The 17759-nt window shown below is 37.7% G+C and overlaps 1 protein-coding gene across 1 annotated transcript in view; it reads left to right on the top strand.

The window, feature by feature from the left end:
• The window catches only part of KPNA1 (karyopherin subunit alpha 1), a 69938-nt gene that overhangs the window by 29984 nt on the left and 22195 nt on the right, over positions 1-17759 (top strand). Inside the window, exons 3-5 of the mRNA XM_028110568.2 lie at positions 6551-6658; positions 9509-9608; positions 12398-12492. Coding sequence (XP_027966369.1) covers positions 6551-6658; positions 9509-9608; positions 12398-12492 — 303 coding nt within the window. The remainder of the gene's footprint in view (positions 1-6550; positions 6659-9508; positions 9609-12397; positions 12493-17759) is intronic.

Below are 17759 nucleotides of genomic sequence, written 5' to 3'. Positions count from 1 at the left end.
CTAATGTGGAAACAGACATCTAAATCCAGGAGGCACAGACAACTCCCATCAAAATCAACAAAAGCAGGGCAATGCCAAAACATATTGTAGTTAAATTTGCAAAATACAGAGATAAGGGGGAAAAAAAATCCTAAAAGCAGTAAGACAAAAGAAGTCCCTAACTTACAAGGGAAGACAAATAAGGTTAGCAGCAGATCTCTCCTCAGAAACTTGGCAGGCAAGAAGGGAGTGGAATGATATATTCAACATGCCGAACGAGAAAATCAGCCAAGAATACGTTATTCAGCAAGGTTGTCATTCAGAGTAAAAGAAGAGATAGAAAGAGTTTCCCAGGCAAACAAAAACTAAAGTAGTTCATGACCACTAAACCAGCCCTGCAAGAAATATTAAAGGGGACTCTTTGGGAAAGAAAGACCAAAATCAACAAAGATTAGAAAGGAACAGAGAAAATGTCCAGAAACAATGACAAAACGGTAATAAAATGGCACTAAATTCATATCTATCAGTAATTACTCTGAATGTAAGTGGACTAAATGCACCAATTAAAAGACATAGGGTGTCAGAGTGGATAAAAAAAAAACAAGATCCATCTATATGCTGCCTATAAGAGACTGATTTGAGACCTAAAGACACCTGCAGATTGAAAGTGAGAGGATGGAGAACCATTTATCATGCAAATGGATGTCAGAAGAAAGCCGAAATAGCAATACTTATATCAGACAAACTAGATTTTAAAACAGAGACTGTAACAAGAATGAAGGGGGGCACTATATCATAATAAAGGTGTCTATCCAACAGGAAGGTCTAATAATTGTAAATATTTATGCCCCCAACGTGGGAGCACCCAAATATATAAAACAGTAACAAACATAAAAGAACTCATTGATAATTATACAGTAATAGTAGGGGACTTTAACACCCCACTTACATTAAAGGACAGATCATTGAAGCAGAAAATCAATAAGGAAACAAAGAATGGCTTTGAATGACACACTGGACCAGATGGACTTAACAGATATATTCAGAACATTTCATCCAAAAGCAGCATAGTACACATTCTTTTATAGTGCACACGGGACATTATCCAGAAGAGATCACATACTAGGTCACAAATCAGGCCTCAACAAGTGTAAAAAGATTGAGATCATACCATGAATATTTTCCGACGGCAATGCTATGAAACTTGAGTCAACGACTAGAAAAAATTGGAAAGACCACAAATACATGGAGGTTAAAGAACATCCTACTAAAGAATGAATGGGTCAACCAGGAACTTAAGAAATTAAAACTGCATGGAAACAAATGAAAAGGAAAACATGACAGTCCAAAACCTTTGGGATGCTGTAAAAGGGGTCATAAGAGGGAATGATATAGCAATACAGGCCTACCACAAGCAAGAAAAATCTCAAGTACACAACCTAACCTTTCACCTAGAGGAGCTAGGAAAAGAACAAGAAGTGAAGCTTACAGCCAGCAGAAGAAGGGAAATAACAAAGATTAGAGCAGAAATAAATGATACAGAAACAAACAAAATAGTAGATCAATGAAACCAGGAGCTGGTTCTTTGAAAAAATTAATAAAACTGATAAACCCCTAGCCAGACTTACCCAAAAGAAAAGAGAAAGGACCAAAATAAGGTCACGAATGAGAGAGGAGATCACAACTAACACGACAGAAATACAAACAGTTATAAGAGAATATTATGAAAAATTATATGCCAACAAGTTAGGCAATCTGGAAGAAATGAGTAAATTCCTAGAAACATATAAGCTACCAAAACAAACAGGAGGAAATAGAAAACTTGACAGACTAATAACCAGCAAAGCAATTGAATCAGTAATCAAAAATCTCCCAGAAACAAAAGTCCAGGGCCAGATGGCTTCCCAGGGGAATTTTACCAAACATTTAAAGAATAGATTCCTTCTTCGAGGACAGCATTACCTTGACTTCAAAACCAGACAAAGACCCCACTTAAAAAAGACAGTTACAGGCCAATATCATGGTGAACATGGATGCAAATATCCTCAACAAAATACTAGCAAATCAAATCCAACAGTACATTAAAAGAATCATTCACCACAATCAAGTGGGATTTGTTCCTGGGCTGCAAGGGTGGTTCAGTATTCACAAATCAATCAATGTGTAATACACAATATTAATAAAAGAAAGGGTAAGAACTATATGACTCTCTCAATAGATTCAGAAAAAGCATTTGACAAAGTACACAACCATTCTTGATAAAAACCCTCAACAAAGTAGGGGTAGAAGGAACATACCTCAACATCATATACGGAGGGCCATAAACAGAAGACCCACAGCTAATATCATCCTCAATGGGGAAAAACTGAGAGCTTTTCCTCTACGGTCAAGCTTGAGACCTGGGATGTTCATTTTCACCAGTGTTATTTAACAAAGGACTGGAAGTCCTAGCCTCAGCAGTCAGACAACAAAAAGAAATAAAAGACCTCCAAATTGGCAGGGAAGAAGTCAGACTTTCACTCTTTGCAGACAACATGATGCTCTGGAAAACCCAAAAGACTCCACCAAAAAATGGCTAGAACTGATACACAAATTCAGTAAAGTTGCAGAATACAAAATCCAACATACAGAAATCTGTTGACGTTTCTTTCTTTCTTTCTAAGATTTTATTTATTTGACAGAGACAGACACAGCGAGAGAGGGAACACAAGCAGGGGGAGTGAGAGGGAGAAGCAGGCTTCCTGCTGAGCAGGGAGCCTGACAGGGGACTCGATCCCAGGCCGCTGGGATCATGATCCGAGCCAAATGCTTAAGGACTGAGCCACCCAGGCGCCCCATGTGGGTGTTTCTATATACCAACAATGCAGCAGCAGAAAGAAATCAAGGAATGGATCCCATTTACAATTGCACCAAAAACTATAAGATACCTAGGGATAAATCTAACCAAAGAGGTAAAAGATCTGTACTCTGAAAACTATAGAACAGTTTTGAAAGAAATTGAGGAAGACACAAAGAAACGGAATGACAGTCTATGCTCATGGATTAGAAGAACAAATACTGTTAAAATGTCTATACTATCCAAAGCAATCTACACATTTAATGCAGTCTCTATCAAAATACCACCAGCATTTTTCACAGAGGTAGAACAGTCAATCCTAAAATTTGTAGGGAACCAGAGAAGACCCTGAATACCCAAAACAATCCTAAAAAAGAAAAGCAAAGCTGGAGGCATCAGAATTCTGGACTTCCAAGTTATATTACAAAGCTGTAGTGATCAAGATAGTATGGTACTGGCACAATAACAGACACATAGATCAATGGAACAGAATAGAAAACCCAGAAATGGACCCACAACCATATGGTCAACTAATCTTCTTCAAAGCAGGGGAGAATATCTAATGGAAAAAAGTCTTTTCAACAAATGGTGTTAGGAAAACTGGAGAGCAGCATGCAAAAAGAATGAAAATGGACCACTTTCTTACCCTATACCCAAAAATAAATTCAAAATGGAAGAAAGACCTAAATGTGAGACAGGCATCAAAATCCTAAAGGAGAACATGGGCAGCAACCTCTTTGACCTCGGTTGTAGCAACTTCTTACTAGACATGTCTCTGGAGGCAAGGGAATTCCCCATAAAAGCAAAAATGAAGTATTGGGACTTCATCAAGATAAAAAGCTTCTGCACAGCAAAGGAAACAACCTATGGAATGGGAGAAGATATTTGCAGATGACATGTCTGATACAGGATTAGTATAAAGAACTTAAAAACTCAACACCCAGCGAACAATCCTGTAAGAAATGGGCAGAAGACATGAATAGACATTTTTCCAAAGAAGACATCTAGATGGCTAACAGACACATGAACAGATGCCCAATATCACTCATCATCAGGGAAACAGAAATCAAAGTCACAATGAGCTATCACTTCACATCTGTCAGGATGGCTAAAATTAATAACGCAGGAAACAACAGATGTTGGTGAGGATGTGAGAAAGGGGAGCTCTTACACTGTTGGTGGGAATGCAAACTGGTGCAGCCATTCTGGAAAACAGTGTGGAGTTTTCTAGGATCCAGCAGTTACACCACTAGGTATTTACCCAAAGGATAAAAAGTACTGATCCAAAGGGATACATGCACCCTGATGTTTATAGCAGCATTATCAACAATAGCCAAATTACGGAAAGAGCCTAAATGTCCATCTACTGATGAATGGAAAAAGAAGTGGTATATATACAGAATGGACTATTAGTCATAATAATAAAATCTTGTCATTTGCAATGACGTGGATGGAGCAAGGGTATATTATGCTATGGGAAATAAGCCAGTCATAGACAAATATCAGGCACCTGGGTGGCTCAGTCGGTTAAGTGACTTCGGGTCAGGTCGTGATCTCAGGGTCCTGGGATTGAGCCCTGCATCAGGCTCTGTGCTCAGTGGGTAGTGTGCTTCTCTCTCTCCCTTTGCCCCTTCCCCTGCTCATGCTTGTGTGCTCTCTCTTTCTCTAATAAATAAATAAAATCTTTAAAATAAAGTGACAAGTACCGTATGATTTCACTCGTGGCATTTAAGAAATGCAACAGATGAACATAGGAGGAAAACAAGAGAGGCAAACCATAAAACACTCTTAACTATAGAGAACAAACGGGTTGATGGGGGGAAGTGAGTAAGGGGATGGGTTAAATGTGTGATGGGTATTAAGGAGGGCGCTTGTGATGAGCACTGGGTGTTATATTAAGTGATGAATCACTAAATTCTATCCTGAAACGAACATTACACTGTATGTTAACTAACTGGAATGCAAATAAAAACTTGAAACTAAAAAAACAAAAAAAAACCCAACTTTTGGCCATTTTCCAAATATATTCCCCCACCCCAACCTTAGGGTTCCAGTGCATGTATATTAGGTCACTTGATGTCCCACAACTGACTTATATTTTGTATCTATTTTCTCAGCCTTTTTGTCATGTCTTTAATTTTGTTGTGTTTATATTTGCCATATCCTTAAATTCACTGATCTTTTCTTCTGCAGTGTATTATCTGCTGTTAATCCCATCCAGTGTACTTTTCATCTGAAAAATTGTATTTTTCATATCTAGGTATTTGCTTAGTCTTTTTGTTTTTTAATGTTCTTTTACATTTCTGCCATTTTTGTCATTTCGAGGTGATTTTGATTGATTTTTTTTTTTCTTCCCCATGGACAGTCTTTTCTCCTTTTTAGTGCTTGGTAGTTTCCAATTTGAATTCCAAGCATTGTGAATTTTACCTTGCTTATTGTTGGAGTTCTCGTATCTTTTAATATGTGTAATTCTGAATTTGTCTTTGGATTTAGTAAATTGTTTGGAACCAGTTTGTTTTTACGTTTCATTGGGCTGGACCTTTAATACCCTTTAACCTAGAGCTAATTTAGCCTCACTTCTGACTCGGTATCCTGAGTGTTCTGCTGAATGCCCTGTATATACTAGGAAGTCTTTTCTATTGTTTGGTTGAAACATGAGTATTCCTTGACCCATATAACTTCCAAAATTGTTCTGCATGTTTGTTGGAGATCGTTCCTTTCTCAGCTATATTGTCCTTACACACCTGTGCTTGTAGAACGAAGCTAAAGACTCATGGGCGATTTTCTGCGGAGTGTCAGGATTCCCTCTGTGTTGGTCTCTTCTCTTTGCCTGTGGATTCTAGTTGCCTTGGCCTCCTCCTTTCTAAACGCTTGTCTCCTCAACTGAAGGAGCTGGTAGGCCCCGTTTGGGTTTTGCCCTCCCTCTGCTACAGCCTGGAAACTCTGTCCAGGCAATAATCTGAGGCAATCGTAGGTCCAGTCTTTTTTCTTTTCTGAAGGATCATTGCCTGAGCTGCCTGTCGTCCATTAGCTGAAACCCACTATTTTGTGGATTTTGTCTGGTTTTAGAGTTGTGTAGGATAAGAGGATAAGTTATTGCTAGTCCATCATTGCTTGAACAAGTGAACTGCTTCGGACTGTCGAAGATACAGTGGAGGCACCTTAGAGGGCCACCTTTGGAAGAAAGTATTCTTTGCCTACACAAATTCATAGATGCTGTAAAGGTAGTGTTCAAGCGGTAGTCACTTGTTATTACTGGTTGCTGGACAGGTTGGAAAGGTCGGGAAGTCTCGGTTCATTATCTTTGAGGGTTAAGAGGAAAGTATTAGGTCATTCTGACATAATTTTTTCTCATTTCCTCTAATGTATTGGTAAGACTATATGATCACCAACTTAACATAGAGGAAAGAGGGGAACGGCCAAGCATGCCCTAGCTCCTTTTTCAACCTTACCCTTTTTCTGTGTCATGCGGTGTCAGGCTTCTCTTAGTCATTTTACATATCAGGTATTGGTAACAGCATATTGTGATAGTTAATTGCATTCGATTGTAAGACTGGAGAATTCTGAAATAGTTCCTCATCAGGAAAGGTCGAAGGTGGCACAGTCTTGAGAATTTTTTAAATGATTTTCAAAAAACTCCATCCTTCCTTCCTGTCTTTTAAGTGGGGTTCCTAAAGTTTGCATGTTGAACTCCCTTGTATTAGAATACTTGAGTTACAGTCTTTTATTTTTCAGTTATTCAAGCGAAGAAATGTTGCTACAGCAGAGGAAGAAACAGAAGAAGAAGTTATGTCAGATGGAGGCTTCCATGAGGCTCAGATTAATAACATGGAGATGGCACCAGTAAGTAAGATAATGAAAGAAACTCTTTTTTTAGTGTTTTTCTGAGAAAGGTATGAGGTGTAGCTCGCTATTTGGGTTTTTAAAAAAGGTGTTAGTAGATGGCTGTAGGAAGTACTTGGCATTTCATTTTAAAAAGAAGCCATATACTTAATCTCTTGGTTCATCAGATGTTTATTATAGTGTGACTAACATGCAATAAACAGAATTAACTAAATTATGAAGATTAATTCAGCTATTAAAACTTAAAAAGATAATTATAGAATTATTCCTTAAAAGTTAAATAACAAGGGATACTTTAAGAGAAATTCCAGTTTGCTGTTCATTTCAGTTATCAAATTGGGCATGTTTATATGATTTTAAAAATTGGTTCCACATCACAGCTGTTGGAATTTTCTTTTGTAACCCATTTTGTAACTTGAGGTTACGTAAGCAGATAAAAATTATGCTTTATTTATTGGATTATACCTGTTTATATTTCTCGTTTATTTTAGTCAATTAATAGAACACACACAAACACATACACACACACACACACACACACACAGATGGTTTTTCAAAAAGAGAAATCTCTTTCTTTCACCCAGTTTCTTTCTTCATTGGCAACCACTGTTACTAGATTCTTAACTCTCTTTGAGAAAAAAAGTTTTTTTCTCCCCTCCCCCTCCACACCCCTTTTAAGCAAATTATGGCATATTATGCACAGTATTCTATGTGTATATTTTTTTTCTTTTTTGCTTTATAGAGCTCCAGTTTTTATGGACCAGTTTTCTTTTGGAATTAGGAGAGCAGTTTAAATCACTTTGGAATCTATATAGACATTGTAGCTAACACTATAATTTTGTGGTAAATTCTTCTAGGTCCTTCAGAAAGTCGAGCTGTCCATTTTTTTGTTGTTCTTTTAGTGGATGTAAAAATAAATATGAAGTGTTTTGTGGACCCTAGTATTAGTCAGGGTTTTACAGAGGAAACAACCAATAGGAGATTGATTAATTGATTGATTTTCAGGAATTGGCTCATGTAATTGTTGGAACTGGTAAGTTCAAAATCTGTAGGGCAAATCAGTAGGCTGAAAATTCAGGTAAGCATTGATGTTGTAGTTTTAGGGCTGAAATTCTTCAGGAAACCTGTCATTGCTCTTAAGACCTTCAACTGATTGAATGAGGCCCACACACATTTTGGAGAGTAAAGTGCTTTACTTGAGTATACTAATTTAAATGTTAATCACATCTGAAAAAAATACTTTCATAGCAAGTCTAGACCAGTGTGTATTAAGTTGACATATAAAATTAACCATCCTAGTACACTCCTTGGCCACTTGGCATCCCTACAGAACTCCTTAAACCATACTGAGTCTCAGATAAAGAAATAACAAAGTCATATCTCCATGTAACATGATACAGTTATCCTTTGTGCAACTAAAAATGCACTAACCTTTTTCCCAGAAGACGTTAAGTCCTTGAGTGATGTTCATTCCTCTTCTTGATCTCTTGTAACTTAAATGCTGTTATATAAAGTTAACAGTACTTCAATACTGTGAATGTAAAGTCAATACATCTTATATTAGGGAGTAAGAGAGGGAAGAGAATGTGTGTGTGTGTGTGAGAGAGAGAGAGAGAGAGAGAGAGAGAGAGAGAGAATGTGTATATCTAAGTGTATCCAAACATTCATAACAGAATCATATAGGTACCTTTGTTTATTCAGGAATAAGTTTTGTAAGTTTCAAATTAGTTTTCTGTTAAGAGCCGAATGCTTCACTCTCCCCATTGGGATTCTTAAGTGTTAGGTATTGTTTACCAGCCCTCCAGCATTTATAACTCAGTGCAGCTTTCTTCACAGTTCATCTTGTTGACTCTAACCCTTCATGAAATGATAAGAACTTCATTTTATTGTGACAAGTGACCCTGAGAAGAAGGTTAACTACTAATACTGGAGATGTGTTGTAGAAAATGGAAAAGTTCTAATAAAGCAAGAAAATAGTGGAAAACTGAAAAGTCTTAAAGAAAATAGAAATTTTATTTTATTTATTTATTTATTTTTTAAAGATTTTATTTATTTATTTGAGAGAGAGAGAATGAGAGATAGCACGAGAGGGAAGAGGGTCAGAGGGAGAAGCAGACTCCCTGCTGAGCAGGGAGCCTGATGCGGGACTCGATCCCGGGACTCCAGGATCATGACCTGAGCCGAAGGCAGCTGCTTAACCAACTGAGCCACCCAGGCGCCCAAGAAAATAGAAATTTTAAATAAATTTAAGAGTCAATTGTTGAATTTGATAGTGGCTAGAATTTGATTTATATAAGACTGTTCTGTCTTCATTCATTAAATATTTGTTGAGCATCTGCTGTATGCCAATCATCAGTGATAGAATGGTAAGATGGACAGGGTCTTTGGCTTTCAAGAAGCTTATGTTATATTGGAGGAACCTGGGCATTAAACACATAACAGAAAAATATCTGATAGTAAAAAAGGCTGGCCTAGGATTAAAATAGAGTGATAGAGATGGAGTGGCTGCTTTAGATTTGGAGGTCATGAAGAGCCTTCTTTTAGAACTTGAATGACAAGGAACAGCCAACCATGTGATGAGCAAGGGAGGAAGAGTAATAAACACTGTGTCTTAGTATTTACTACTAAGATTACTTTCTTATCGTCATGAACTTCTTAATGATAGACAAAGTATTTGGCTTTGTCTCATTATTAATCCTCTCAGACATTTCTACGTGTATAGATTATCCTATCTTTGTACAACTCTTCTAGATAAATATGATTAATTTAATGTGGCCACAACTTACACTTTGTTTTCCTTTGAATTAGAGTTAAAATTTTATCATATTTGCTTTTTGTTTGTGTTCCCAGGGTGGTGTTATTACTTCCGACATGATCGAAATGATATTTTCCAATAGCCCAGAGCAACAGCTTTCAGCAACACAGAAATTCAGAAAATTGCTTTCAAAAGGTGAGTTCTAAATATGTTAAAGTATAGTTTTGACCCTTGAATGACAAGGACTTGAAGATGTTTTTCGATAAATTCAGTACAGTACTGTAAATGTATTTTCTCTTCCTTATGATTTTCTTAATAACATTTTCTTTTCTCTAGCTTACTATATTGTAAGAATACAGTATGTAATACATACAACATACAAAATACAAAATATGTGCTAATTGCCTGTTTATGTTATTGGTGAGGTTTCCTGTCAACAGTAGGCTATTAGTAGCTAGGTTTTGCAGGGAGTCAGAAGTTATATAAGGATTTTTGACTGTGTGGGGATTGGCGTCCAGCCTTTGTGTTGTTCTAGGGTCAACTGTGTATTTTTTCATTAGTTAAAAAAATACTACTTTCCCATAATCTATTTTTCATATCACAGATAAATTGCTTTGGAGTGTGTCTATCAACAAAATAAAAGGACACATATAGATGCATATGTAATTATGAGCCATGGCTAACTTCTGAATTTATTTGTGCAGTCTTACCAGGACCAGAAAGCAGCCTTATTTTCATTTCTGAGCTATTTTATAAAACACCTTTAAAGTGATAAGAACAGTAGTCAGTATTTTATTAATTCAAATCAAGAAACTTGGGCACCTGGGTGGCTCAGATTGTTAAGCGTCTGCCTTCAGCTCAGGTCATGATCCCAGGGTCCTGGGATCGAGTCCCGTATCGGGCTCCCTGCTCAGCGGGAGCCTGCTTCTCCCTCTGCCCCTCTCTCTCTCTCTCTCTTCTCTGTCTCTCATTAATAAATAAATAAAATCTTAAAAAAAAAAATCAAGAAACTCTACTCTTTTTTTAAGAAAACTTTTTTTGTTCTTGTTTTAAAGATTTTATTATTTTTAAGTAATCTCTGTACCCAACATGGGGCTTGAACTCATAACCCTGAGATCAAGGGTCACATGCTCTACCAACTGAGCCAGCCAGGGCTTGAACTCATAACCCTGAGATCAAGGGTCACATGCTCTACCAACTGAGCCAGCCAGCTCCAAGAAAAACTTTTTTTAAAATATCAGTTGAAAGGTCAGTGAGTGTTGTTGGTTTTAATGTTATCATCTTATCATGAAATTTAAGTATGGATTTATTAGTGGTCAGGGTAATTACCTTTTTTTCCTTTTTGGTATAATTAGGGTGGACTAGAATATGATACCTTTGCCATTCTGGACAAGTAAAAAGAACTATGGAACTCTGAACCACATTAAAATGTCGATAGTAAAAGTTGACATTAAATAAACAGGAGACACCTCCCCCAGTAGTAAGGTAGAGTTTTTTGGAGTCATAAGTGATAAATTAATATATCCCTTGAGGGACCTGGAATAAAAACGTCTGTAACATATAGACATAACAAAATTGTGTGTGACATAACAATTATATTTTTTGTGTGACAACTTAATATTTGAAGGCCATTGTCATGTACACCTTCCCCATTCCCCTTGTCTCTTTTCAGCATGCTGAGTCTAATGCCTTTCTCACACCATGGGGCTTTTTAGGACCTTTCACTGCTCTCTCCTACTTTCCTGCCTGGGTTCTAGTTTGCTAGCCATCCCTCTTAAAAATGTGATAACAAGAATACAGTACTTGAGACCCTAAGGTGTGGGGAGAGATTGCTTTCCTTGCCCCGAGACTACACCTCCCAGTAATGTCCTCCAAGATAGCAGCAGTTATTGTGGTGGTCACGGCACAGGCATGGTTGACTGTACTTGCAGCATCTAAACTCCCTAGGACTTCTCTTCGTGCACTGTTTTTAGGTTCTGTCTGTAAAGTCATGGAGATTTTTTAAAATTGCTTCTTAATAAAATTCAGTTGCTAAATCCTGCTTTATCCCTGCTAACTTCAGTTTATTGTTCTTCCTGTATGTTATTTCTGTAATCTAGCATTTTAACCAGGAAGAGGGAGGTAGGGAAAATTATCTTTATTATGATCATCCAATTTATTTGTTGCGTTATCTGAATGGTTGATAAAAATGTTGAACCAGGCAAAGGACATGTCATCAGAGCTCGCTCCAAATTAACATAGTCACCTTTTTTTCAGTAAAACTCTGGACTTGACTAAGAATCCCTGGTACTAAGTACTGTAATCCAGCTGCCATTTTTCTTTCATCATTACGTGAATGTCATCAAGAACTTCGTCAGATCTCTCGCTGAAATTACCATGCTGATTGTTAAGGACATTTTCTATCTGTTTATCAAACAGGTTTCTGTCAAATTATTTCATTTATAAGATACTCTTTTGTCATAACTGAAAAATGAGATTAATTTGGCAAGTCATCCTTAATGAATTTCTGCTGGCTCCTACTTATCACCACAGCTGTAAAATTAAATCCTGCAAGCACATGCAGAGTCACCTAATCCAGTTTCTTGAAACAGCTTACTGTTAGACTAAAAACCCATATCCAGAGACAGGGCTAGAAGGAAGTATACCGAAATAATAACATGGTTGCGTTTGGATGTTTTTCCCCCTACTTTGTAAGTTTTCTAAAGTTGTAGAGGCACTAACTTTAATTTTTGAGAAGTCTGCCCATCATTTCCACATTAAAGCTTACCTTATTGTGAAACCTTTGGGGCTACCCTAGTCTCAAAGTGACTGAACTCAATTTTACATGTACAGTTTTACTTTTTTTTTCCTTTTTAGATTTCCACCATGAAAGAGATGCTGAAATGGAGGGAGGGATATTATGAAGTAAGTTTGAAGTAATAAAGTCCTTGCATTGAAATGAAAGCATGATTTTTCTTCTTTCCTTTTATCTTATGGGGAGACAGAACCTAACCCTCCTATTGATGAAGTCATCAGCACACCAGGAGTAGTGGCCAGGTTTGTGGAGTTCCTCAAGCGAAAAGAGAACTGTACACTGCAGGTGCGAAACATTTTCATTTCTTGCCTCCTATTTTAATTCCTTTTGCAAGCTTACATTTTATACACAGATTTGTTATTTATTTTAATTTATACAAGGGGTTCATTTTTGAGATGATGTTTCTGACAACCACATTGCAAGCAACCACATTGCTCTGATAGCTTTGTTAACATCTAGGCTCTTGGTTTTACTCTTTAGAATTCTTGTCATTTTTAGTTATGAAAGATTATTTTATGGTGATTGTGGATAATACTTATTTAATAGGGAATTGTGTGTGGTGGAGGAGTCATTATAGATAGGACCTAAGTGTGGGCTACGTAAAATTTGGTTTTGAAGGATTTTTAGGTTATATTTGTTGGCTTTGCAAGGCTGTGTAACGTGGGCTAGATTAGAGACTCACTAATCCCCAGATCTGGTCCTAATTAAATCCTTCCCCTTGCCCTCAAGAGTTGACAAGGAGATAGCCTTGTTGTGAATGTTGGTGTTTGGTGCTAGGTTAATTTAGTCTGTCAGTACTGTATTATATAGGGGCTCCAGGAGGAAATTCTGCAGCTTCTGGATTGTATAGTTTTCATAGTAAAAAGAACCAGCTGTCAACTGACTCATCGTGGCAGTTACCTAGAAATTTCAAAATACTGTTTTTTGTTGTTTTTTTTTTTCCTGAATAAAGTTGGATTTTTAGTAAACTGGTAATTTTTCAGTAGCTGTACTTCCTTGGAGTAACCTGTTGAATCAGTTTCTGCGTTATTCTTTAACCAGGACCTGTGGTATCTAAATTCTCACTTGTAGGATCTAATCTGAAGGGCTCAGGCCCTTTAGAGAGACTCTGCAACTATAAAAATGGGTCAGGTGCAAAGTAGATCACAAATGAGGTTAGTTTTCCAAGTAAATTTACCAGTAACAAGTTAATCCTAAAGATAACTTTCACCTTCTTGTTCGTTTTTGCCTTACTCTCTAAGGCTAGAGGGAGTGGGGCGTTTTTATAAATGATAATAACCCCTGTTGCCAGGTTCTTTACTGTCCAGAGGATTGTAGATGATTCATAAGACTTGATGCTTTGTCTTGATATTTTCTCTCCTTTCCTCCCACCCCATCTTTCTCCTCCTTTTACTCTCTTTGTTGCGGTGATGAGTTCTTTCCAGAAGAAAAACAAGAAATCCAGAAAAGGTAGAGTACTTCAATGTCCCGTCAGTTTTTCTTCTCCAGTTTGACATTTACTCATCCCCAAGTTCATTTGAATTAAGATTCTGTTTTGCTAGCTGCCTCCTGGATTATAATTCTGGTCCCCATCTAAGGCCAGGATCATCAGACACCTGAAAAATTACCAGGTTCACCTAGAGAGCAAGGAAAGAGACTTTTATCAGAAAAAAAAGGGAAATCCAGACAACCAACACTGCAGACTACTGAGCCTGAGCCCTAAGCAACCTGCCAAGAGAACCAGAGGGACCAAATGAAGAGCCTTACTGCAGTTTATCATTTGAAAAGCTTTGTAGGGAGAGGGAGGTAGGGAAAATTATCATTTTGTTCATGTGAAAATATGTTTGTATCCTATCTGACAATGAGAGTAGTTGAGACATACTGAATTTACTCCTGGATCTAGCAGTTTCTAATAGGGGGTCACAGAGGTCCAGTTTCTTAATGTGTTAAAGAGTGATGGTATAACCTCATAGGCCTAAAATGAGAAAAGAGAAATGGGCCTTTCCCCATCTCCACATTTTCTGATACTCCCCAAAGAGTGCAGTATGTTCTCTCAGACAGTGCCCTCTCCTGGCTACCACATGTAGATTCTACATCATTTTTGATTCTGTAATCCTAGAATTTGGATCTTCTGAAGATGAAAGCCTTTGGAAATCTCTAATTTGCTTCTGTCTAAATTCTCAGATTCCACCCTTGTGCAAATTAACAATTAGGCTGAAAGATTGAGAAATGATTCCTCTGGAAGCGACCACCTCATGATTTTCAACTTAGTTGTCCAAAGACTGAGAAATAACCAGTCTGCTTATTATCTAAAGGTCATCATCCCCAGCTTTTCTTCTGTGTACATTTTAAGTACAACATGGTGTTCTCTCTCCAGTGTGAATAGTGGCTAACGCCAACCACTCTAGAAGCAGGAGGAGCAAATATATTGAGGGAGACATTAGAGCCAGGAGGCTTCATGCTCACATAATTAGACATGCTCTGGGAAGCTTGGAGGATACTCCTTCCTCTGTCTTCTTGGAGAGCACTAGGATGTAAGTTGTCCCTGATACTCCCACCTGCTTACTAGAAATCTGAATAGTGTGTTTTTGGAATGGGGCTTTTGCCATTTCTCTTCCAGAAAGAGAGTAATAATATATAGTCATAGTAATAGCTCAACTCAATGATAAATCCTGTGGACAAACTTAATCCCTTCATTCCATAGATAAAGAACTGGGAAATCCTAGTGAAGGCTCTCTTCACTTACTTTCTGGCTCTCCTTATGCCTGAATCAGTGAGGTACCTCACACCAGGGAGATAAAAATGCCCGCTTTGGGCAGTGCCACCCAGATACTCATTTGCCTTCAAACGAGATGAACAGGAGTGGAATCTAGGATTTTGGCAGCAGATGATGTCATCTAGTTAAGAGCATTCGCAGGTTCAGTGACGTGTAGGCCTTAGACATATCTGAACCTTTGATATGAGATTGGTCTGCCTTATGGTATATTCCCTGGGCCTACTTTGTTTGGTTTTTTGAGTCCAGGCCCAGCATGTTTGTACTGTCCTTTGCAGTGCTGAGATGTTGCATTCTCAATCCTTCTTATAGAAGCTTATTATGAAAATAGCTAGAAATAAGTAAGTTCCATTCATTAGGTACTCCTCTTAAAATTGTAAATTTAAATTAAATTGGTTTAGTTTCCCCATTCTTGCCTTTCTTGTCCCATATGAAAGCTTAATGTGATAAACTGCAGTAAGCCTTCATCCTCCTGTGTCTTTTCCCATCCTCATTGATCCCTCTACCTTTCTTGAAAGGTTGCTCAGATGACTCAGGCACTGTTCTCTGCAGAGTTTGATATCTGGGTTTATTTTTCTGATGTGAGCCTCTCTTTTCACTTGCTCTCCAGGTGAGCCTGGCATTTGCTAGGAGCCAGAGTGGACCCGGCAAAGTGGCCAGCAACAGAGTCCTGATCCAAATGGAGAAAGGGAACCAGGCGTACCTCAACCTGGAGTGGGAAACTTGATAGGAGGTCAGAAGTACTTCAGCTTTGGATTCTCATTTTCCTTATTTAAGGAATTGAGCACCAGAAGGTAGAGACTGAGAAAGGAAAGAGAGAAAATATCAAATCTTCAGTGTGACCTTCAGATTTCAACTGTAGCCTTATTTAGCAAGTCCGGACAGTGAAAAGTAATAGTGGAATTACAATCTATAAGTAATCACAGCATGACAGGTGGTTTTCCTTGCATGGTCCCATTCTTGGAACATTGAGAATATTGTAATTTAAAACAAAAAAGAGGGTGTAAGGATTATAGTTATTTTGGCCACCATTTATTACTTCAAGTGATACCATTTCTTAGATTTTATTCATCATGTTACCGATCTTTTGAGTCTCATGGTTACTTAAATTACTTTTTCTGGCATTTCTCTCATAACTTGATGCAGTCGTTTTTGCTGTCAGCTCTGGACTTTCACATTTCATAGCTCTCTTGCATGTTAAATTCTAATATGGGCCCCAAGGCCAAAACATTAACAACACAATGACGGCAATACTCAGTGAAAGAGAGGTTAGTTTGAAGTACACTCAGTTTTTAAAAAACATACGTATTAAATACATTTGAAAGTTGTTTGTTTCAGCACCTTATTAACAGGGGCCTGTATGATGGGGGGTAGTTTTCTTTCTCCCTCCCTCCTCTCTCCTACCTACATATATACATTTCACACAAATACATAGAAAATTGCACACGTAAAGCTTGATGAGTTTTTACAAGGTAAACATCAAAGTAATCACTGTGTGTGTGCGCGTGTGAAAGAGAGAGTGCCTTATTCATGCACGAATATGATTTTCAGTGGCTCTCTGGTTATAAGTTATTCATCTCTTTCTGTCCCTGATGCTTTCTGATTTCTGTTCTTATGAGGGGAGGCCTTGAATCTTACTTTCAGAGGTGATCATCACTGTGTAATTCTTAGTAATAAACATAACTCTGGTACATTCTTCTTTTGCCGAGATAGCCTAATTTCCCATTTTCTTCCATCCATGTTTAGCTTGTTATTCACTTATTCTCTATTTTCCTATTCATTGTCACTCTGTTTTGCTTTTCCATTTCATTCTCTTAAGTAGCATCTGGAATTCCCTCTCATTTCTTGTGAGACCCCTGGTACTAAACCTCATCAGACAAAGAGCAGGAGCAATGAGTATTCTAATTTTTTCTCCTTGATAATTCTTTAATAAGCCTTTATCTATGCAGGTTGTTGTTGTCATTTCATTTGCATCAAAATCTCACCGCATTCTATTTTCTCTTTGACAAAGACTGGTCTGTATGCCCATCTCACTCATTCTTCACACACAGCTTTTCCTCACCGTTGTCATTTCTTTGACTTGGTCTCTGCAGTATCTGATGACTCTTTGTTCAACTTGGAGCCTGCCGTCTGGTAGGAAGGTTTGGTTTTTATTCACATCATCTGTCTCTGTTAATCAATTTTAACTCTGCTAGTTAGTTTTCCTAGAAAGCAAAAGAAACTGCATTTTAGGTGAACTGATTTCTTTTTAGCATCCCCTAAATAATCTGGCATATCTCTGGCATATCATTATTTGAAATTTCTTGCTTAGATAGCAAAACTCCAAGCAATTGAAAGAGTCTTGTCAATGTTACAGGTGTGTGTCTGAGAGGAGACTGTGGCTGGGCTTCATAAGCATATTCGATTGGGAGGCTGTAATCTAGTTCCCTTTGAATGGCTGCATAATATGAATAATTAGATTGTTGGATCTTTTTCTGATAGTTTCCTCATTCATAAACTACAAAAGCCAGACTTCTCTGGGATGTTGTGAGGAACATACGTGAATAATGCTTTGAAAATACAAAGTACTGAACAAATGCAAAGTTTCAATTCAGACAGATTGAAAAGGGTTTGAGCACAGATGTCAGGAGTGATTTAATTATGGAAGTGGTATGTGATGGAATTTTTACTTTTATGATATTCAGTGTTTAGAAGTCTCCTGAACTTCTAACAAAGTTACCAAAAAGAAAGCATTTTCCCTTTAACTGTGGTGCTCCTGGTCTGTGCCTCCTTGTTGCTGTAATATCATTGTCCAGTTAGG

This window comes from Eumetopias jubatus, unplaced genomic scaffold (assembly GCF_037043125.1).
Source record: "Eumetopias jubatus isolate StellerSeaLion01/CBP00866 unplaced genomic scaffold, mEumJub1_p1.0 scaffold_1, whole genome shotgun sequence".
NCBI lineage: Eukaryota > Metazoa > Chordata > Mammalia > Carnivora > Otariidae > Eumetopias > Eumetopias jubatus.
Note: the sequence above shows the minus strand (reverse complement) of the source record. Positions and strands in the feature narration are given on the sequence as shown.